The 22652-nt window shown below is 44.3% G+C and overlaps 1 protein-coding gene across 8 annotated transcripts in view; it reads left to right on the forward strand.

Annotated features, from left to right (window-relative positions):
- The window catches only part of BACH2 (BTB domain and CNC homolog 2), a 187534-nt gene extending 164899 nt beyond the window's left edge, over positions 1-22635 (forward strand). For 7 of the 8 annotated variants that reach the window (XM_027884478.1, XM_027884476.1, XM_027884477.1 and 4 more), the window contains 3 exons: positions 2600-4144; positions 12960-13166; positions 19589-22635. In XM_027884478.1, coding sequence (XP_027740279.1) covers positions 2600-4144; positions 12960-13166; positions 19589-20068 — 2232 coding nt within the window. In that variant the 3' untranslated portion in view covers positions 20069-22635. Of the gene's footprint in view, positions 1-203; positions 314-2599; positions 4145-12959; positions 13167-19588 lie in introns of all 8 variants that reach the window. The other variant, XM_027884483.1, reaches the window with a different exon arrangement.
- Positions 22636-22652: the final 17 nt, after the last annotated feature.

Raw genomic sequence — 22652 nt, forward strand, 5'->3', positions numbered from 1 at the left:
AGAGCAGCTCTACCAGCTGCGTTGCTGCTGTTTGTTATCATGGTGATTTACTTGGTGCAAAAACCTGAGTCAGCGCGGGAGACAGCCTTGCTGTGGAGTTGTATGAGTCAGCCCGAGGCTCTGCAGAGTGCCTGTGCTGGGGTGGCAGGCAGGCAGGTGAAACCCTGGCCCAGCACAGAAAATAATTTTAATTTGCTTTCCAGCCGTTCCACCTAGTGGCCAAATGGCACCACTGCCAGGAGAGCTGGATTTGTGTTTCAGAGTCCCTCCAGACCTACGCTGCTGCTGTGGAGCTTACAGGATATGCAGGAATGTAAGCCCCCACACTGAAGATCTTACCAAACATCAGCCTGCAAGTAGCTCATTAAGTTCCCGAGCAATTTCGTTAATCATGCCGCATAGATAAAATGTAGATAGGCCTTTAGTGAGCTGATAATCTAACAAATAGGCAGAAAGTGTAACACTGATAAAGCAGAGATCAGTTTAATAGCCAGCTGTAAATCTTGGTAATTCTGTACCAGAGGCATATTGTAAAACAGGAATGTGCAAGTGTGTAAGTACGTGCATGAAAATGCACTGCTTCTTAAAATAGCAGATAAAGCAGTAATATTATGTATGGAAAAGCTATTGGGAGCAATTTTACAGGTGTTTTAAAACATTTTTGTCTCCATCTAAGTCTGCACCACTTGTGGTATCTTCATAATACAGCATCAGAAGTACAGGTCTATGAATAACAAAGGCTTGTTTCTGAAAGTCAAGATTTTCTATAAAAATCTGTCTACCACTGGTCCTGAGGCAGTGTAGGGAATTTATAGGCTTTTTGTTGTGATGAACCGTATTATTTACTCAGATGCATTCTAGTCACGAATCAGACTATCTCAAATTCATGGTCTGATGTCTCGCCAACCTCTTGAGCACCTTCTTGATTGGTGGCATTAATTCAATTGGGAGAACAGGGAAAAGCAACTCACTTTCAGGGTATCCTATATCCCATACCATCCCAAGTATATCCTCCTGAGGAGCTGGGAAATGTGAGTTTCAACCCCCACAGCCTGGGAAAGGGACTTCATCTGCCTTTCTAGGTCTCTCTTCTGATCTTTAGGCCATTTTGCACAAAGGGAACCATAAGTGCTTCCTCTTCTTGTTTGTTTGAAAAGAAGAAACTGAGCTGAGAGCATGTACCAGAGACATCTAAATTCAAAAAGAAGTTGCAGGCCATGCATCCCAGCCTCGCATGGGCGTGCAGGTGCTCGCTGCACTGCATCCCGTATAGATGCCTTTCCTTGGTGTGCAAAGCACAGGGAACTCAGATTTGTGAAATCTACTTCAAGCTAGACAAGAAGGTGGGTTGAGTGAATTGAGACTGAAGTGACTTGCCAGGATCATGTAGCAGGTGGTTGGTGCAATGGTAAATTGAGTTGTGGTCTTCCAAATTTCCACTTTGTGGCCAAACCATTAAATCGACGCATGGAGAAGCCTTTATCGGTGATGGCAAGCCCCAGTTTTGAAGCAGTCTCTTGCTGCTTTATGAAGAATAAAGTTTTTCCAGTACCTTTGTTTCATGCCCATCAACAGAAAAAATTTAACAGAAGTTAGTGCCAGTGCGTCTTTGGTCAAAAATAGGTAATGCCTGTAGTTTACCATGTGGCTTAGCAAGTTGATTGTTCTATATAAAGATAGCACTGTAAAAAATGGGAGGAGGTGGCAGAAAGCATGTGTTTTTTAATATATGGTATATAAATGTAAAATATAGATGGTATGATGAGAAAAAAACATGAATAGTGGTGCATAACTCAGACCTGGAACAGTTGGTTGGAAATCACTGAAAACAGTTTTTCCTCTTTCTACAAATAAAATGGTGGAAAATTAAGTAATGAGGTGGGACTCGGAGTAATTTGCGTCATTTGAACTACAAATAGGAATTTCTTTCCTGTTAGCTGTACCTCAGAGTCACTAAAATCAGGAACAGTATGAGGGGAATAATCTCCATGGGGTGGAGGAAAGAGCTGTGCAGTCAGTATTTAGCTATTATGTATTCAGCAATGGCTTGCAAAAGTTTGAGAAGAAAAAAGAAACCAGTTTGCCCTTGAAAGAGGCAGAAAGATGATTTCTGTTGGATTTTGCTGTGATATTAAATGTTTCCTTCACAAAACACTTTTTGGATTTAAGTGATATCTTAACCTTGAAACCACTGTTCACTGGAACTTCCAGCAGGGCAGAAGAATCAAAATTTATTTGAGCTTCTATGGTACTGCGCTGTAGCACAGTTAAAATAAGATCCATTGAAGAATTAGCAGTGCCTACACCAGACTAGTTTTTTCAGTCTTTTGTTGGGGCAGAGGCTTAGTTGAGAGGTCTTCAAGATATTTGGGAAAAATAGTGCTCAGTTCAGCCTTTACAATGATGTACAGCATAAAGGGAGCAGTGCTAGGTACTGAGTGTATCATCATTGCTGGTGTGATAGAAGAATAACTGGTGCTGAGCTGTATTTATTTCTGAATGCCAGGTCTGTTGGGTTATCTTAACTACATGATGAGTGAGTTGGGATGATAGCAAGAGCTGATGGTAACTCTGGCAATTTCCCTCTCTTTTTTTGCAGGTCACTGTCAGGGGATTTGGTCCATTGTTACAGTTTGCCTATACTGCTAAGCTGTTGCTCAGCAGAGAAAACATCCAGGAGGTCATCCACTGCGCGGAATTCCTGCGCATGCACAACCTGGAGGACTCCTGCTTCAGCTTCCTTCAGACACAACTGCTGAACAATGAGGATGGCCTGTTCCTGTGCAAAAAAGATACCACCTGTCAGCGCATGCACGATGAGGAGAACTCGGATGGCGATGAGGAGGAGACGATGGAATCGGAGACATCAAAAATATCTTGCCCAAGAGAGAGGATGCACCAAGAGCCCTTCAATTTCGAAACCACTGTTGCTGGAGCAGACAAAGGGGAAGGGATGCTGCCTGACTCTGACATGCTGAGAGATAGCAAGGACAATTTAGATAAAGATGCAGTAACACGGTACCCCCGATACAAGAAATACCAGCTTGCTTGTACCAAGAATGTCTACAACACATCACACATCAGTACCTCAGGTTTTGCAAGCACATTCAGTGAAGAGAGCTCTGGAAATGGCCTCAAATCAGGACTTGCTATGGGCCAGATAAAAAGTGAGCCTCAGAATGAAGAGAACGATGAAGAAAGCATCACACTTTGCCTGTCTGGAGATGAACCTGACATCAGGGATAAAGAAGGGGATGTTGAAATGGACAGGAAACAGCCAAGCCCCACTTGCGTCGACAGGCCAAAAAGTGGGTCTTCTCCTTCTTGCTTGCGATCTTTCTTCAACAGAACAAAAAGCATGGATTTGGTTGGCTTCCCCAGCACTTCCCAACAGCACTTTGGCAGGAGTCCAGCATGCCCTTTTGAAAAAGGGACAACTCAGGGTGACCACAAAACTGATTACGTCCCTTTCACAGGGAACTATGGACAGTCCCATGCCATGCAGAAGGATGCTTCCAACTTCACAGTGGGATCGCCACTCAGGGGGCCCGGCTTTGAAAGTCTCTGTAAGCAAGAAGGGGAACTGGACAGGAGGAGTGTTATATTCTCTTCAAACGCTTGTGACCAAGTAAACACTTCAGTGCATTCATATTCTGGTGTGAGCAGCTTGGACAAAGACCTCACTGAGACTGTGCCAAAGGGTCTGTGGGCTGGCGGTAGCCAGTCTCTCCCCAGCTCTCAGACCTATTCGCACAGCGGACTGACAGCTGATCACTTGCCGGGAAGGATGCGGCCGAACACCAGCTGTCCAGTGCCAATTAAAGTTTGCCCTCGCTCTCCTCCTTTGGAAACCAGAACCAGGACCTCCAGTTCATGCTCTTCCTACTCGTATGCAGAGGACGGCAGTGGCGGCTCTCCCTGCAGTCTGCGTCTTTGCGAGCTCTCCTCTTCCCCTTGTTCCCAAGGCCCCCGATTCCTGGCGCCCGAGCACCAGGAGCCAGGCGTGGTGGGGGATGGATTGTACAACCCGGTCCGAGCCCAGATTAAATGTGAGCCATCCTATGGAACAAACTCCAGCGATGAGTCTGGGTCATTCTCAGAAGCAGACAGTGAATCATGTCCTGTGCAAGACAGAGGGCATGAGGTAGGGATTTAAAATAAGTACATATATCACAGTTGTTGTGGCACAATTAATCGCTCCTTGATTCTCTCAAATGACTTTGCATTTCTCCAGCACTTTCTTTGTTTATAGTAGCAAAGAGTAATTTCTGGTTATTCCCTCATCAGCTGAGTGCACATGAGTGACTTCACAGAAATAGGCCTGTTTGACCTCCGTGGCGTTTGGCTCTTCTGAAAATTTGGGTATGGGACAACAGCAGACTGCTGAATGATGTGCACTGATGTGCTTAGGAGTCTGCTGGCAGTGTCCTGTCTTCTTCCCTCGCCCACTTGTGTGACACAAAGCATTGTTCTTTATCCTTAATTTGCCGAGGTGATTCCAGCTCTGCCTGTTATTGCTGCTCGTGTCTAAGCAACCTCAGGTTGTGCCTTTGCTGACACTGAGGGTTGAGCAGCCCATTTGAAGAGCCAGTGCTGCACATTGCAGGTCACACATGCAGGTAGTGTGTTTTTCCCTGCCTGTGACATTTTGTTTGGTGGTGAGTTCTAGCAGCCATTGCATAAATGGTTTCAAAGAGAAGTTATTCCTTAATTTCCAGGACTGGGACTGTTAAGTAAATGACAGGGGAATGATCTGGGGCTGAAGAGCAATGTGTCAATTCCCATGTAGCTGTTCCATGAGAGGGAAGAGAAAGAGGGGCCACTCTGAAACTAGAGATGGGCCAGCTGGAGATGCTACAGTGATAATTGACTAAGCATGATTGAATGATCTGTCTGTATGAAGTCACTAGTTTGAGAGCAGACTTAAATGTGTTGTGGACCCCAGAAACTGAAAAAGACTGGATGTTTTCATAGAGCTTCATTAGGAAACTGCATGACCTAGAGCGCAGGTGGATGTAATCACATATCAAATTCCTCTAGTAATGCTGAAACACTCTGTATAGCTTGTGTACAGCAAGGGCAAGTTTGGGGGGTTCATATGCTGACAGCACCCAGTTCAGAACCAGGTGGGCTTAGTTATGGAGTAGGCATGAAAAGAGTGAACTTTATTCTGTCCCTCAGTCCATATCCCACTATATCCCAGGCTGTGGAAGATATCTTTCAGACAGATGTGGGTGGTTCCTTTAGTTGGCTGCTTAGCTCTAAGGAAGGGCTGAAGAGCCTGGGGGAGCCTCGGCTGTCCTAATCCCTGGTCACACTATACCAATGATTCTGAGAGCACAGTTCTTTGTCCCCATGTCCTGAGCTGGGGACAATGCAGAAGGGAAAGAAGTCTCCTTGGGAAGCTGCCTGGGATATTGTGCACAGAACCTCATTCAGGAAGCCGTACAGCAGCTCTGCCTGGCCGTACCAGGATTAGTCAGTGAAGTCCTGCCTTTACGAGGAGCAGAAGGGAGCAGGGAGTGGGACTGAGGGGAGCATCAGGTCTCCACCCACGTGTGCTGATTGCTCAGCAGGGGCTAATGCTCAGCATGAGGCAGCACAGAGGGCGGCAGGTTACCCTTTTTGGGCTTGATGATTAATTAGCTGTCATAATTAGCTAATCCTGTGGAGATATGCTGCAGCAGAAGTGAACCTGGAAGAGTGAAATGAGAAGGTTATAGGGGACTGGTGGTGGTTTCCAAAAAAAAAAAAAAAAAAAAAAAAAGTATGCCAATATACGCAGAAGACCATGGATGAGAAGAGCAATATCCATGAGAGGAGCAAACAGGAGGCCATCTTGGTGTGCCACTGGCAGGCAGACATACCTGGTTCTGGGGCACTGCTAGGAAAGGTTTGTTGCACTCCTGGTTTTGCAGCTGGCTTCCTCCTGGGAAGATTTTTTTGCGCTGTGCTGAGCAAGTTTTCTCCCTGGGACTGCTGATACAGCTTTATTATTATTATTATTGTTGTTATTATTATTATTTCCCAGGACACTTTGATTAGGGCTGCTAGGCATTAAAAATGTGGTGAGAAAATTAATGGCTCTGTTGCACTGCACTATCCAGAACAAGCCAAGGGTAAGCAGATCACACCAGTGCTTTGGTACAGATTTTGTCTGAGAAGTGATTTTTTTAAAGGTCATTACCAATGCAAGAAAGGGTATTGCAGCCTCGTTGAACAACACTGTGTTTATACAGTGACTTCAGGTGTGTATCTTGCAAGATCTGCTGCTGTGGGAACCTCGGTAAAGGATATCTTAAACCAGGCAGGAGAAGATATCTAATAGCAGCAGGAAGTTCTTGTATAAGTTGCTCTACCTACTTTTAGCAGTTTGGTTGCAATTAAAACAGCAGGAGAGACTCACAGCCATCTGCGATGGACAGCTTTCTGTCCTTCCTCTCCCTGCAGGCTGCATGGGAATCTTTCACCATTCCCGAAGTCGTCAGTTTGCCCTTGCTGTCCTGATGACTTCACAGACAGGTCTCTTTCCCCTTGCCATATCAGAGCTCACAGTGTTGCTGGGCTTCTATTCAGAAAGGATCTGATAAAGTATCTGGGGGTGCCACACAGGCACTTGCCCTTTTGGACAGTGGCCATGCAAGCTCTTCTGCTGAGAGTGGGCTTTCATTTGGGTGGGACGGCCTGATAGGAAAAAGCCTGGTGGACTCTGACTCTCAGTTATCTCAGGGCTGCTCAGTTTCCCTGGAATTTGGACCTTGCTGGTCCTAATTTGGGTCCCAGAGTGTTACCAATGCCAGAATTAATGTCACAAAATGTCATTTGCTGATGTATTGATTGTATGAGAAGTAGGTGAAAGGTTTCTTCTCTCTGGTTTTTTTTGGGCATTCTGCTTTCCCACAGAGACAGATACCATTCAGGAGCACATGACCAAAGTTGCTTGGTGCCAAAAGTGGGGTGCTAGGGGTCATCATGAGCGCCATTTTGGGTGAGAGTGACCCCACTCTGTTACCAGCCTCCCAGTCTTATCAGGGGTCCAGATGGCAGTCACGAGTGTCAGAGGAAGTGATAGTCCTCTTTATACCACTGGTAAATCTTCTCCAAGATGTCTTTGCCTATTGTTTCCCTTCCTGGAGCCTCCAAGATTCTTCTGTGATCTCGCTTTGTTAAGGCTTTGTGATAGAAGCAGCAAGTGCAATGTAGGGTGTCCCCATGTTACCAAGTTGGAGGAACAGGGCTGTTACTTGAGCTGTTGGGACTTCACAGAAATATTTAATGGTTTGTGTTTCTCTTTTCACTCAGCTCTCTCAGGCCTCCACAGGTTGTTAAAAATCAGGTATTGGGATATAACACTAGAGAGAAGACTTAAAGCTCGGTGCTTTGCATGTGGGTTCTGACAATCCTGCTTAAAATAGCAACAACAAAACAATAAGCCCTGAAATAATGAATTGTTGAGAAGGAAGTAGTCTGTCAATCTGTTAACCTACTTAGGAACAGAAACTTCAGCACTACCTACTTTTCTTGATATTCCATTTCTTCAGCAAGTACTTATGTTTTTTATGCTAGAAAATTTGTAAAAAATATTGTACTACTAAACCAGTTAAAAAGAAATCTCAGCTCAGTCTAATTTGATGAGTGAGATTTTTAGGAAAAGAATAAACAAGGGCAGGAGGAGGTAAGAGGTGGAGTTTTCCAAGAACTGTTACTATCTAGAGAATTGCATTCAATGCTTCTTTCATTTGTATTTCAAAAGAATTTCCCGCCTGGGTTAGTGACTCACTTTTCAAAGAGCATTTTCATAAAGACAAAGCTAATGAAATTAGACCATTGAGAATATTGTAGGTAAATAACCTTCAGTGAGAGTTGAAACTCTTCCATGTTAAGCGACAGGCAGCCACCCTTTCTCTGTTTCTCTGCTGATGCTTTGCAAAGTACTGGAAGTCATAGCCCCAGAAAAGAGGAGTAAACTGAAGTTGCTCTACCAGAAATCTACTGGACCTGTGCTGAGTTACCTAAGCTAAGTCTGCTTCAGTGCTTAATATTTTTACTTAGTGTATTACACAGAATGAAGGGTAACCAAGAAAAATACGTGTTGACTTGCTTTGGTATATGATACATCCCTAGAATTTGGTGATCAGTCAGCCCAGATTTTCTGATCCTACCAGGTTTGCAAATTTGAAAATGACAAAATTACTTTACATATTGTTTTCTGGTAGGTGTTCTCCTGACCAGGATCCTCACTGGGCATTGTGTTGGTCAGCTTCTGGTTAAATGGGGTCTTGTCAAACATCAGTCTTGTAAAATACACTTCATGGCAGTTTTGTTTTCTTTCCTCTGTTCAGTAGGAATGGTATCCATCCTGGTAGCAGAGAATTTCTGCATGACAACACTGAGAGTCTGAAATTTCAGTAGGATCCTCTTTTAAACACTGTATTATTTCATTGCACCTACAACCTACGACCAGTTCTGTTATGCCCTGATCTGAAGACCTTGCATGGACTCTTGAAGAACTCTCCCACTTTTTTAATTTCTTTTTTAAAAGCAGATCTTGCAGAGGCATACTGCGCTTCATCCCTCCTCATTTCACCACCTGATCTGCCCTTCTTAAATGCATCTATGGCTTCTGTCAGTGCTTCTGTGCTATCCCTAGTCTCAGAAAAGCCTGTTAAAGGGCAGGAGTATTGTACTGTTGTGTCCTTTGAAGGGCTGGAAGTTGGGGACACAGCAAGCAGTGAATGGGAAGACATCAGCCCATCATTGTAAGCACCAACAGCGTGTGATCTGCATAAAAGTCCAAGTCATGGGCTGAAGGATGAGAATCCCATCCACATCTGATTGTTGAGTTAAAGCCCTTAGCTACAGGACTAGCCTGGTTACCCATTTCTCTGAGGCAGGTGGCAAATCAAAAGATTACCCAGGCTGTCTCCACTCAGTGCATAGCAGTGCCCTCTCAGGCAGCACTTGCTGACCCAAACACCTTTCGTGGCCCTCAGAAGGTGAGGCTGGAGTTGACCTCAGGCAACTACAGGGCCATCAGTTGTCTTGATAGAACATGCTGTCTGCAGCAGGACCTGCTGATAAGTAGCATGTAGGCAATTGAGCCCCTAACACAGGTGGACACACCTCAGCTCCTGTCCTGGGAGTTGTCCTTTCTGAGTGTTTGTGGAAGACAGACGTGCATGCCAAGGAAAATATTTGGAAAAACAACATTAATTTGTTTGGCTCTTCTATGTGAAGCAAATTAACCCCTTTCTGCATCAAAAAAAGCATTGCTAGGATTCAGCCCCTGTGGTAGGTTACTTGGATGGGTCCTAAGAGCTTTCCAAGGACCAGGCAATTTAAAGTGTCAGAGGATTTCAGTAACTGGCTTTCAGTTTAAGGGCACTAAGGCAACAGTTTTATTTCTTACAACTCTGGGGCAACTGACAAGGATTTTGAACTGTTTTTAAAGGTCAGGCTGGTACTATAAGTTCCCCCCTCCCATGCCCAATACGTAATGGTTACTTTTTCTTATGTCTAATATAGAAGTCCTTTTAGTTACTGTAATGTTAAAGTCAGACTTGGGGAGTTCATTGTCTTTACTAGCCCTTGCCATCTCAGGGAAGATGATGACAAAATTTAAAGAGAGCGAAAAAGCTAATGTCACGCATGGGATAAAGAAATTTCCAATATTTTATGGTGAGTGAATACAACTCCTCGGTCCTTTCCTTTATTCCAGAGAAAAAGAGAGGGGGAGAGCAGCAGCAGCAGCAGTAACTAGTACAGTAGATGAGCAGCACAGCAGTAACTGGCATATGATCGAAGCTGGCACTAACTAGTGAAGCTTGAACGAATTAATTGGTTATATATGGGCCTTGCATGTGCTGAGTCAGTGGCTGTCCCTGTCTGTCTCATCACTGCTCTCACTTAGCCACTCAAAGCAATGACATTTACAGTGGCACCCTAATGCTACTACAGGGGGGGGAAAATGCCACAAAATCATAAACAGGTTTTTCTTTTTCACCAAGGCGGATTGGTTGTCCTCTCAGGAGTGCATTAGCCAGAGTAGGGGGCAATGGAGTCTGCAGTGGTGGTAGAAGGTGCCAGTTTATTTGTTGTGTTGTGGAAAATGAGCTGCTACTGCTGCTGATGATGCTGATGTAAAAATGCAGGGAAAGAGTTGTTGTGTTCATAGGGAAGATTTTAGAGCTCTTAGAGGCTAACTCTGGCTGGAGTAACTCTTGGAAGGAGCAGTGACCCCACTTTCCTATATAAAAATCATGGTTATTAGAAAGAAAATTTTACAGGAAAACATACTCAATGGGTTTTTCTTTGACATTTTAGAAAAGATTGACTGTCCTTTTTCAGACACCTCAGGTAAAGTTTCTCTCACCTACCTCAGATACTGTGAGATACAGAATCTTTTCCGAGTCTCATCTCTGCTCCTTCTGCAGCCAGGAGGGAGAAGCATGCAATGCCATCTGAAGGCCTTGATGACAACAAGAGGGACATGGACACTAAATAGTCCCAACCCATCACTTCTTGCAGCTCTGCGTGGGTCAGATGAATCCCAACCATTGCACAGTCTTAGGTTCTTGCAAAATGACTCACCACTTTGTTGTGATAAATACTAGCTAAGAGTCTCGCTCTGTGCAGATGTAAAACACCATTAGCCTCTCTCTGCAGCAGTGCCCTGGTGCAGTTATTCACCATGGTTTGGTGTTTTGGGTTTTTTTTTCAGTTGACAGCTCCCTCGAAGAGGGAGACAGGCAATAAAAATGCTGTGAATGGTGAAGGAAATGAGTCTGACTCACTTCCACTCTCCCTTTCACGTTTTTAATCCTGCACAGTGCTGCCTGTGACAGGACTGGGATTATGCTGGGATTACTGATAGCAGTCTCTGGTCTGCTGTGTAGATGGTTTTCTTTTCAATCTTTTTTTTTTTTTTTTTTAATGAATCTGTTTCTATTTATTTTCCCATTTCCCTTCAGCAACTTCTGTCTGACAGATTTAAGTTTTTTCCCTTTCATTTCCATTTCAGTTGCAAGCACATCTCCTCCTTGCAAGTAAATATGTTTTTCGAAGGGAGAGGGAGGAAAAAATACAGTTAACATCGCTTTCCGCTTTGGTCTTAAGAAAATAAGGAAAAACTGGGGAACATGAAAGGACTGATTTTGAAGTGAAACTGTGGTGTCTTTCAGAGGAAAGCACTGACTGTTTTCATTTTCAGACCCTGGTTGAAGCTTAAGAGAAAAGCAGGTGACACTGAGTTTATGTTGAGGCTTGAGAGGGGAATCAGGCAGGTTTCATGTCATTAGGTAGCAGTCTATAAACAAGGTGGTCTGCGTCACTGCACCTAAGGTCAGCCTTTGTGTGTACAAGCAGGAATCCGGGGGGATTAGGGCTGTGTATGGTGCTTCTTGCTGGTTTAAATTGTCCTGTCAAGTAGTGTGTTACAAAGCCGTGCCCGGACACGCGCGGCAGAGGGGCATGAATAAATGTTCAGGGTGTGAAACCATCTGAAAGAATGTGGTAGGTGATTGCACTGACTTTCACGTACCCCAGGCTTGGAGATGCACAGAGCAGTGACAGAATAGTGCAAGAAAATGCCCAAGAATGCTCATAAACAAGGCGAGGAGGTCATTGTCCAGGTTCTTGATGAGGGTCCGTGACTGTCGATGCCAGAGGCCATTGCTGTGTGTTGGTGTATGTATGTCCTCAGCAAACTGTTCTGCTTGAAGAAAGCTCTCTGATGAAGATAACTTATTTCTAATCCCTACTGTTACTTTTTATATCTCCAAATAATTAAAGTACACAATTTGAAGACAACAGTGATTTTAAATATCAAAGGAATCTTATGCTTGGCTGGAGCAACTTACCTTCTTTGGCAGCCTGCGTGCAGAATACTGAATAGGGACGGAAATATAAATATTTACTGCCATCTTTTGGGCAGTGTGGGTATGACTCAAAAGCAGAAAGGAGGTCAATCAAGTTATTCATTTGCCACCTCCTTCAATTTTGTCAATTTTGACCAACAGATACAACAGTCTGCCAAGGAGCATCAGGGTTTTGGTAGTTATCAGTCTGGGTCTCCAAAGGAAGCAAGATTTTTGAGGAGAGGTGCTTACTTTAATTTGATCTAGCTGATAGGTTTGGGGGGAAAAGCTAAAAGGTTTTAAGCATATCCACCATTCTTCATCTTTTGAGACAGTTCATTGAGTTCATTGCTTCAAACTGTTAGGAGCTTTGTGTTTTGCAGCTTTGGCTGTGCTTTACTGCATAATTGGTAGAATTCCTGAAGACAGAAACTGTCCTTTTCAAGAAATACAAGTTCAGTGCTGTTTAATCTACAAAAATATTAGCATCAACGTATATTGTTTTGTTTCAAAATGTGTATATTTTAGTAGGATATGCTGCATCACACTCCTTTGACCCTTTCTTCTTATATAGTGTGCTGCTCAGTTGAAATCCTGATGAGATGACCTCTCCTAATTGCAATATGGTATTTTTCATCCACTTGAGGTGTCAGGTTGCATTTTTAACCTCACACCTAATCAAACTTTCAGTTCTGCAGGCCGTGCAGAGACAGGTTTCCTGCTGTGGTAATAGCCCCTTCCTTGAAACTAGTTTGAATTTAATTGCAGCAAGGTACTTCACTCTGTCCAAAAGGCCATGTCTCCTAGTGGACAGAACCTTCTTTTAATGCGCTGAGATCAGTTATTACAGCTTTGTAGAATGATGAAATTTTTACCTGGGATTCATCTATATTGCTGATTTAAGTACAATTATCATCTGATTCTTACCGTCTGGACCTTCACAATGTGCCACAAGGGAGAGTTAAAAACTTGCCCAGTGTAAAACTTGGTGTGTTGTTTACTGAAGGGGGTGGCAGCATAATCATCCTTCCGCTCACTGTTGTTCAGCTTTCACTGAGCAAGCAGAATATGACTCCGCTCTTGTCTTGTGTTTGTTTGTTTTAGGTGAAACTTCCTTTTCCTGTTGATCAAATCACAGATCTTCCAAGGAATGATTTCCAGATGATGATAAAGATGCACAAGCTAACCTCAGAGCAACTCGAGTTCATCCATGATGTCCGCCGGCGCAGCAAGAACCGAATTGCAGCTCAGCGCTGCCGCAAGAGGAAACTGGACTGTATTCAGAACCTAGAATGTGAAATCCGCAAGTTGGTGAGTTACGTGCTCTCGCTGCAGCCCTGCTCACCCTCGCACAGCACCTCGCAGGGCACCAACAGCAATTCCTACCCAGAGTTTGGTGGGTTCAGCCAGTTGGTACACACGTGAGCAGAGCCACTACTATGAAAATTTAGTATACAAAAATATGTTGCTATGTGCATATATAATATATACAGAAAGCACAAAATTCCAGTGAAATGAGGTCTAAATATCTTTGTTTTTCTCAAGAGCAGATTGTTGAGTTGGAAGAGGAGGGAAGCCTATATCACAGCTCCCTTCTTGTGGTTTAATTTAATCCCAGTACTTACAGTTTCATCTACAATGGCATTTCCTCATCTGAGCCCCATTTCCTTGCCTAGCCACCATAACAGTCTGTTGGTCAGGGATTCATGGAGTGCCCAAAAGAGGTAGATATGAAGAGACCCTCAGAGGTTGTCTGGTCCAAACAGGGCTGTGGCAAGGCCAGCTTCATCTCTATATATTTTCTTGCTAGAAGGCAGCTCAGCATTTTCAGGACATTTCGGTTTGCTCTGCCTTTCTTCAGCTCTTTCATCCACTGGGCAAATGGCACAGATGACATGGGAAGGGAAAAGCCAGGAATGGGAATATCCAGACAACAAGTGGGTATCCCTTGGTGTAGTTCAGTGAGCTGGCAAGGGTATGTTCCTCCTTGTTCCTGCTGTCTTGTTTCCTCTAATGCTCCTGATGTTCCATGGACTGAACCCCTCCTCGTTATTCAAGGAATCTGCAGTAGTCCACTGCAGAGAGAAAAGCAAAACGCGCCCTGCTCACTGGCCAGAGCGTGTCAGGGGATATGTCTCCTGTGTGCCAAGGTGTCAGTGGACAGTGCTGCCACATTTTAATCTAAGATTAGAGTGAGGTGACTGGAGCAAGGCTCAGTGGCTGCTCAGAAAATTCCTCTTTCTTTCAGTCATGGTATGGACACCTCAGGTGTGGTTTGGGTGGCTAAACACAGATGTTTTCAATATAGACACCTGCACTGGAGCTCGTTGTCCTGGTTTTCTTTATAGTCAGTGTAGAGAAACTTGATGAGTCTTAATTTGCCTCCTCCTGCAGCAGAGAAGGTGATTTATTGTGCAGAAGTGCCTGTTCCTCTTCATCGCTAAACAAGGTCACCCAGGGAGCCATGTCATTTACAAACCTCTTAACTATAGGCACCTTATGTGGAAAAACTCCCTTCCTTTGTGACAGTGCCCCTGTGGTCTGAGGGACTTGCTCCTGTTCCCTGACACAGAATCATAGAATATAGAATCAACTGGGTTGCAAAAGACCTCTGAGATCATCAACTCCAACCCTTGATCCAACACTGCCATGGTTACTATACCATAGCACTAAGTGCCACATCCAGTCTCATCTGAAAAACCTCCAGGGACAGAGAATCCACCACTTCCCTGGGCAGCCCATTCCAATGCCTGATTACCCTCTCTGTAAAGAATTTCTTCCTAATATCCAACCTAAACCTCCCCTGGCAGAGCTTAAGCCCATGCCCTCTTGTCTTACTGATAGTTGCCTGGGAGAAGAGACCAACCCCCACCTGGCTACAACCTCCTCTCAGGTAGTTGTAGAGAGTGATGAGGTCTCCGCTGAACCTCCTCTCTTCCAGGCTAAACAACTCCAGCTCCCTCAGCCTCTCCTCATAGGACTTGAGCACAAGTCCCTTCACCAGCCTCGTTGCTCTTCTCTGGACCCGCTCCAGCACCTCAATGTCCTTCCTGAACTGAGGGGCCCAGAGCTGAACACAATACTCAAGGTGTGGCCTCACCAACGCAGAGTACAGGGGAAGGATCACTTCCCTGCTCCTGCTGGCCACACTGTTCTTGATGCAGACCAGGATACCATTGGCCTTCTTGGCCACCTGGGCACACTGCTGGCTCATGTTCAGCCTCCTGTCGATCAGCACCCCCAGGTCCCTTTCTGCCTGGCTGCTCTCCAGCCACTCTGTGCCCAGCCTGTAGCGCTGCAGGGGGTTGTTGTGGCCAAAGTGCAGGACCCGGCACTTGGCCTTGTTGAACTTCATCCCACTGGAATCATCCCAAGTCTCCAGACTATCCACATCCCTCTGCAGAGCCCTCCTGCCTTCCAGCTGATCGACACTCCCTCCCAGCTTAGTGCCATTTGCAGGTGGACTCAATCCCCTCATCTAAATCATCAGTAAAGATATTAAACAGAACTAGGCCCAACACTGATCCCTGGGGACACCACTAGTGACTGGAAGCAGCCCTGTTCACCACCATGCTCTGGTCCTGCCCCTCCAGCCAGTTCTTAACCCAGCACAGAGTGCCCCTGTCCAAGCCATGGGCTCCCAGCTTTTTCAGGAGTATATTATGGGAGACAGTGTCAAAGGCTTTGCTGAAGTCCAGATAGACCACATCCACAGCCTTCCCCTCATCCACTAGGCAGGTCACCATCCCTTGCCCATTGAGAAAGTAAGCTGTTACACAGTGAAAAAACGCTTGAGACAAGGGTTATGGAGGAAGACACATCTACAGAGTGTCATTCAGCAGAAGAAATGCAACACTGGAACTTCAAAATAGGTTAGGGCCTCCTCAGCTGTTTAAAAGTCCTAAAAGCTCTCTGAGTTGTCAAAAACAATGTAATAGTCCAAATTCAGCTGTTGTGAGAAGTGTGAGTGTGCAGCATGCAAGACTGGACAGTTTGCTTGCATTATGAATCATAGTTTAGGAGTCCTGCATTAAATCCAGCCTTCGAATATCCAAGGGTTTAAGTGATAAATTAGTTCATTCACACAGATAAAGGGAGCTGAAGTTGATTTCCTTACTGACGTCTCTGTGTACCCAGCTTTCATTAAAATTAAAGGTTAATAGGGGTCCTTGATTTAAATATCTAGGTGCACATTTAAAACATTCTCCATTGTAGACTGAACACGGTGGGTCTGGGGAGTTGGATACTTCTTGTCATAACAGGTTGCATGTTGCAGATGGCCTTTAGTATAGGCTTCATTGTGTTTCATTCTCTGCGCAAGCTGGAGCAAACATAGTGTGAAAGAGGCAGAGATCTCTTGCAAGAAGCTGAGTTACCATCACCTCAAAAATGGCAGAAAGCCGCATGACTTTGGGTTACGTGCTTGCTGCCTCTGCCTGTCTGCTTCCCGTCTGTAACAGGGAGGTGACACTGACCTCACAAGCTGGTTGGGAGGCTTGAAGCATCAAGGCTTGCAAAGCCTTCAGATGCTGTGCTGCTGAAGCCCTGGGGGAAGAAAAAGAAACAAAAATCAAAACATTGTTCTGAGTAGTACTCCACTGATGCAAAACAAACAAAACATCAAAGATAAACAAAATAGTGAGCAACTGCTTCCTGAAATGAGTATAATCTACAGTGTATACAGGGTGAGTCAGAGGTTTTTCAGGGTGAAAGAGTGGCTGCTCATTCATGTTGTCAGGAGAAGCAGATCCAGTCTTGGCTGTACATGCCCATCCCTCTACACTGAGCTGTAGGGGAGGAGTACGTCTCTCTCTCTCCAAAGCACGAGGAGCAGCACTCTAAGAGCTGGACTAACAGCAAGGGGTGGGAGCAGCTTAATACCTGTAGCCTTCACTTGAAAATTTATTTGGGTTTGTTGACCTTACATAATCCTGTGACATTACCATTATTGTCTGACATAATCAAATGTGGATAAACAAAAGAATTTTTTTAAGTCCTCTCTCCAGCACACACACACATCTTAGGGAAATTATTGAAAGGCATATGAGTGACCTTGTGGGTCTGATCCCTGCTGAATCTCAGGAATCAAAAACCCTTTGAGGTGCAAGATTCTTCAAAAGAAATGTTGACATTTCTATTTAGCAAGATAGACTTGAGTATGTAGCAATATGCACTGAGTGAACCAAGTAGGGAAGCTCCCTGCTGGACCTGTTTGCAAACAGTGAATGCTGGTAGGTGAAGTGATGGATGGAGGCCATCCTGGGCACAGTGATCACAAAATGATAGAATTTTCAATTGTTGCAGAAGTAAGGAGGAGGGTCAATAGAACTGCCATCTTGGACTTCCAGAATGCAGACTTTGGCCTGTTTAGGAGAGTCCCTTGAGAGGCAGTTCTGAAGGGCAAAGAAGTCCAGGAAGGGTGGACATTCTTCAAGAATGAAATCTTACAGGCTCAGGAGCAGTCTGTCTCCATGTGCCAAAAGACAAACCACTGGGGAAGACCAACCTGGCTGAATGGAGAGTTTTGACTGGAACTCAAGGGAAAAAAATGCCCGTTTGGAAGAAAGGGCAGCAGCTCGAGAGGACTACAAGGATGCCATGAATTTATGCAGGGAGAAAATTAGAAGGGTAAAAGACCAACTAGAACTTCATCTAGCTACTGCTATAAAAGACAATAAAAAATGTTTTTATAAATGCACCATCAACAAAATGAAAGCCAAGGAGAATCTCCATCCTTTATTGGATGCAAGGGAAACATAGTGACAAATGAAAACGAAGAAGTACTTAATACTTTCTTTGCCTCAGTCTTTGATAGTAAGACCAGTCACTCTCCAGGTACCCAGCCCCCTGATCTGGAAGACAGAGGAGAGGGAGCAGAATGAACAAACAACACATGATCACTGGAAATTCCTTTGTCATCTTTTGTCCACTTTGTGACCAGTAATTTCCAGTCTCCCGAACTACATAATGGTATTGTGGCTTAAGAGTTTTTCATTTGGCTGCATCCTTTTTATGAAAGACCCCTTTTCTCCCTGTACTTACTTCCTGTAAATCACCCATCTTCTTGACACAGATGGTTTCACAGCAGACAGTGAGTGAAATGGTTGTATCCTCTGAGTTTGATAGGTAATTTTTTTTGCCTGCTTTCCTTCACTCATCCGTCTACCCACTCATATTCCCTTTTTTCCCTGCAAACTCACAGCATATTCTCTTCCATAATTCATTATCTCAAGATGTACTTGAGCATCTGTTTATTTTTTTATTATTTTTATGCTTTCTTGATAGATTTATCAATATTTTAGCAGTTGGTTCCTTTCATGTGCACTGCTCTCTTTTGCATTCACACAGCTGTATGCTTCCAGTGTGGGCTTTGGACCCAGGACAATACTATCTGCGGTCAAAAACCGCCCATGGTTGGGTTATCTGAGTTGTGGAGTTTTCACACCTCAGATGCCAAGACATCTTGGGTTTAGCAGTGTTACTAGGTGAGATACGTGGCTGCGCTGCTTTTGGGGCCAGCTCAGCTCTGGAAATAGCTCTGGTACTCTACAAAATCTCATCTACTCTCTCGAGCTGTATGCCCACCTGCCTGAAACAGAAGGAGATGCAGCAGGACCATCCCAGTTAGTCTGCACTGAGTCAACACCAGTTTTTAGAGGTGTAATCCCAGGCTGGTCTGGCTCTGTTGCCTAACCCCCCCAAATCTGCCTCCTGAGCACACAGAAGACAGCGCTCACCCCACAGTGAGGGCTTGCTGGCCATGGGAGGTCTAACCTGGAAATTACTCCCACCACAACACATTGCACAGCACCCTGCACAAGCTAGGGCTGTGGGCCTTGCCAGTGCTTGTGCTTTGTTGGATGCAGAACAAACTGGGTTCTTTTTCACGGTTTTTAAATCCTGCATGAAAAAATAAGTCCCACAAAACTCTCTCACTCTTCTTCCTCACCAGTAATGTCCTGCTTTTCACATGGTCCCCTCCAAGAGTAGCCTGCTGACACAGTGAAACTCTGACAGTGCTCAAGCCAGATGTAGGTAAGGGAGGGCATTTGGGAACACAGGTGGCAAAGCCTGAGGAGAACAAAGGAGAAATGACATTGAGCTTGTTGTACTGAGTATTAAGAAGTCCACCAACCTTCAGGTTTTTCACTTATGTCTTCATAAAAATGACTCAATTAGATCAAGCCCAAACCATTAAGCACCAGGACATAAGAAAACAAAGCCATGGTGCAGGCCACAGAGCACACTTAGGTCCTCTCTTGTGAATAACATCTCTCTCTCCCAGTGGTAAGAGGGGTTCAGCTGGTGCATGGGCCAAAGCAACCTGAGGGAGCAACCTGACAGAGGGTGAACTGAACATCTGCAGCATATTCTCACTTCAGGAACTAATCCCTGTTTTCTTGCTGTTTAAATGGGAAATGTCGTTTCTCCATCAAAATGTTTCATTTGGAGTTCTTTTGTGTCCTCTGTCAAGCAGCCTTAGTCTGTAACGGGAGCTAAGAGCCCCTTAGGAATAACTTGTGATTCTGTCCTCTTCCAGCTCAAATGTTCTTCTCCAGATGCTTCCCAGACTGTAGTCCACACAGACCTGATGGTGGTCAAATACCTGATGTCTCTGTGACTCTTCCTCCAGCCTACAAAAATAACTGTGACACATTGGTGTTCTTCTTGGGTACTGATGAATATGTGCCCGGAGTGAGCCCTCAGCCTAAGATACCTTCTTTCTTTTTCAGGTGTGTGAGAAGGAGAAACTGCTCTCAGAAAGGAACCAGCTGAAAGCAAGCATGGGAGAATTGTTAGACAACTTCTCATGTCTTTCTCAAGAAGTGTGTAGAGACATGCAGAGCCCGGAACAGATACAAGCTCTCCACCGATACTGCCCCGTTCTGAGACCCATGGATCTACAGCCAGTCACCACCATCAGCCCCACCCCAGCTGGTGTGGAGCAGAGCCTGGTGACCTCCCAGTGCATCGGGGAGAGCATGCAGTGCTGCTCGGAGCAAGGCTCAGTGCAACTGGGAGCACCCTGGCTGCCCAACAACATCTCGGAAAATTGTTCGACCGGCGGGGGGTTGGATGGAGCCGACACAGGTACTTACCCCGAGAGAGAGCTTCCACCAGAGCAGAGCAGCCAAACGGTCACGGTAGACTTCTGTCAGGAGATGACTGATAAATGTACAACAGATGAACAACCTAGGAAAGATTACACCTAGTGACTTGTAACCTTAACATTACACCTGGTCAGGTGTTCTTCAGTCAGCCAGTGGCAGGGTTCATTTGTTGTCTAGAAGAACGTATTTGGTGCACACTACAGTGGTCTTAGCAGCAATACTGTTTTTAAGTATTCCCTCCTCTCTACAAGCAGGAGTTCTCTTCACAATGGTGCTATCCCTTGCTCAGGCAGGGAACGAAGCAGTGGCAACACTGTCTGTTTTTGTATGTTGATTTCAATCTTAACAGGGATGGACATAACACCTCTGAGGACCCAACCGCAGCTTTTTTCTCAGTGGCCCATGTCACAAAACCCTAACTCAGGAATTTCCTCTGAATGTTCAATTTTTCATTGAAGACAGCTTCTTTACACATCAAAGTTTTATAGCTAAACTGTACATATTATATATAATATATATAAAATATATATATCCATATGCAAGAATCCCTGCATGCCTCAATTTTTCTCATCCTACAAACTGGAAGCTTTCATTTCTATTGTATAAACAAGTTCCAACATTCCTTTTTGTCTTCGATGCTAGAACTAGTTTGGTAACTTGTTACACGATAGTTTTTTTCTCAGTTCGCAGTTCAGCAATATCATTCAATTTGTACTTATTTATAAAATTTTAATGTTGGAAACTTATTTGAGATATTATTATAGACAATTTTTTTTTTGGCACAACCATTTTGTGCCACTTGGGCAATGTGGAGTTATTTTATTTTCTCGCAGATACTGTACAGTAATGGTCAACTTTGCCACTTGCACTGAGTTTCTGGTCAAACCTCTTTTTCATAAATGAAGTCATGACTTCAGTATAACTTGAGTATATGGTTTTCTTTGCTTTATTGCTTAAAGGAAATAGAAAATTTTTAGCTAATAGACAAACACTCAGGAGCTCATTATGTAGTAAAAACGGTCTTGCCAAATACTGAATTCACTATACAATTTGTAAAGAGAATCTGCTTGAATTATTTTTATATTTAGACTTCTTTCTGTTTCACAAACCAAGTTTAAGTGCTGTTAATGATGCTTTTGGAGTTTTACAGGGGAAAGTATATTTCACTTTTTAGAGAAAAGTGACAACTGGATCGGTTCATCATATGTTCCTCGAAGTAAAGCAAACGGAAATCACATCAATACACTTGGGGGCTTTTTTTGTCCAGCCCCACTCTGCATCCTTTACTCATGGAAGCAACTGCTGCTCTGGCTAGTCCCCAGAGCCTGACCTCAGCTGTCCTCAGACGTTACCTGTTTTCCCCACCAGACCCAAGTTGCAGAGGTGGGTCTGGTGAAGTCAGTGATCCTGCCCAGGTAGGCGGAGTTGCAGGATCAGTCCCCTAGTTGTTGACTTTGGTTTCCTTACAGAAGTCCACCTAGCACTGTATCCTCTAAGAGTAAAACCTACATTTGCCAACACCCGATTTGGTTGCTTACCCATCAAAATCTTGTGTTTCAGGATCCTCTCATCCTGCAGCATTGCCCTCAGCACAAACTGCAGCTAAAAGAGCGCTGTCTCAAAAGAGACTACTCAGTGAATTGGCTTAGTTGTATCTGTATTGGATTTGTATCTTACGCAATGTTGACTCATGTTATGACTGTTTGAGACAGCAGCTTTCCAAGCATAACATCTGTATGTACAGTGTAGACAGAAAAACAACCTCCTAATGCTTTTTTAATAATTATTATTATTATTCTAAGTGTACTGAGTTTTTATTTTGTGGTTCTTTGCCCTACGTGTGCCAGGTTGCGTGGCTTTATAAGTGACAACTGTCATGTGCTTTACTGGCTGATATTGTTTGTTCTCGCTGAAAAAAAAAAATGACCAGCTGTTCACACCTGTTAAAAAAAAAAAAAAAAAAAAAAAAGTGTGGGGAAGCAGCTTCTCAGAAGCACTAAGTGATAATGTGGTCTTCTGTGCTAACGTTTACACTAGAGGTGTGCGCTGGTGGTTTTTTGAGGCACTCAGTAGATCAGCATCTTGAACCCTGGAGGAGGAATCAGCTCCCTCTCTCCACTTCTTCCATCTTCAGACTGTGCTCATGGACCATCGCCCACTTGCCACAAAGTCTTGCTTTTATCCTCTTCATCCAAACTATTGTAGCCAAGCTACTGAGGAGGAAATACATATAGCATGTGCCATGTTTGTTGAAAATACTTTTTTTCCCCGCATGTACAAAGAAAAACTAGTATATAATGTAGGAGAATATTTATGTTTAAGTATTAATCTTTACTGTACAAAATCCTTACCTTTAAATGTTAAAAAATATACAAATGCCATAAACTCCTAGTTCACACAGTTGAAAAAGGGGGAGGAGTTGTCCTTTTCTTTTTAAAAGAGCTTAACCTAAAAATACCTGAACCCCCCCGCCCCCAGCCATCTTTTACAGGTAACTGACTGAGAAGCTCTTTGGCGGGGGGACAGGATTTGATTTTCTTTTGAATTTGTTGACGTTGCAAAGCAGTTCTGTGCTTCGCAGAGAAGTTTTGTTTCTATGAGACCATGGTGAAAGCTAGAATTTAAAACTAAATGTGAATCACATTTTAGAGTCATAGCTACTGGGGGGGGGGGGGGGGGGGGGGGG

Source organism: Empidonax traillii, unplaced genomic scaffold (assembly GCF_003031625.1).
Source record: "Empidonax traillii isolate 1590-97213 ecotype Southwest subspecies unplaced genomic scaffold, ASM303162v1 scaffold147:size910788, whole genome shotgun sequence".
Lineage (NCBI taxonomy): Eukaryota > Metazoa > Chordata > Aves > Passeriformes > Tyrannidae > Empidonax > Empidonax traillii.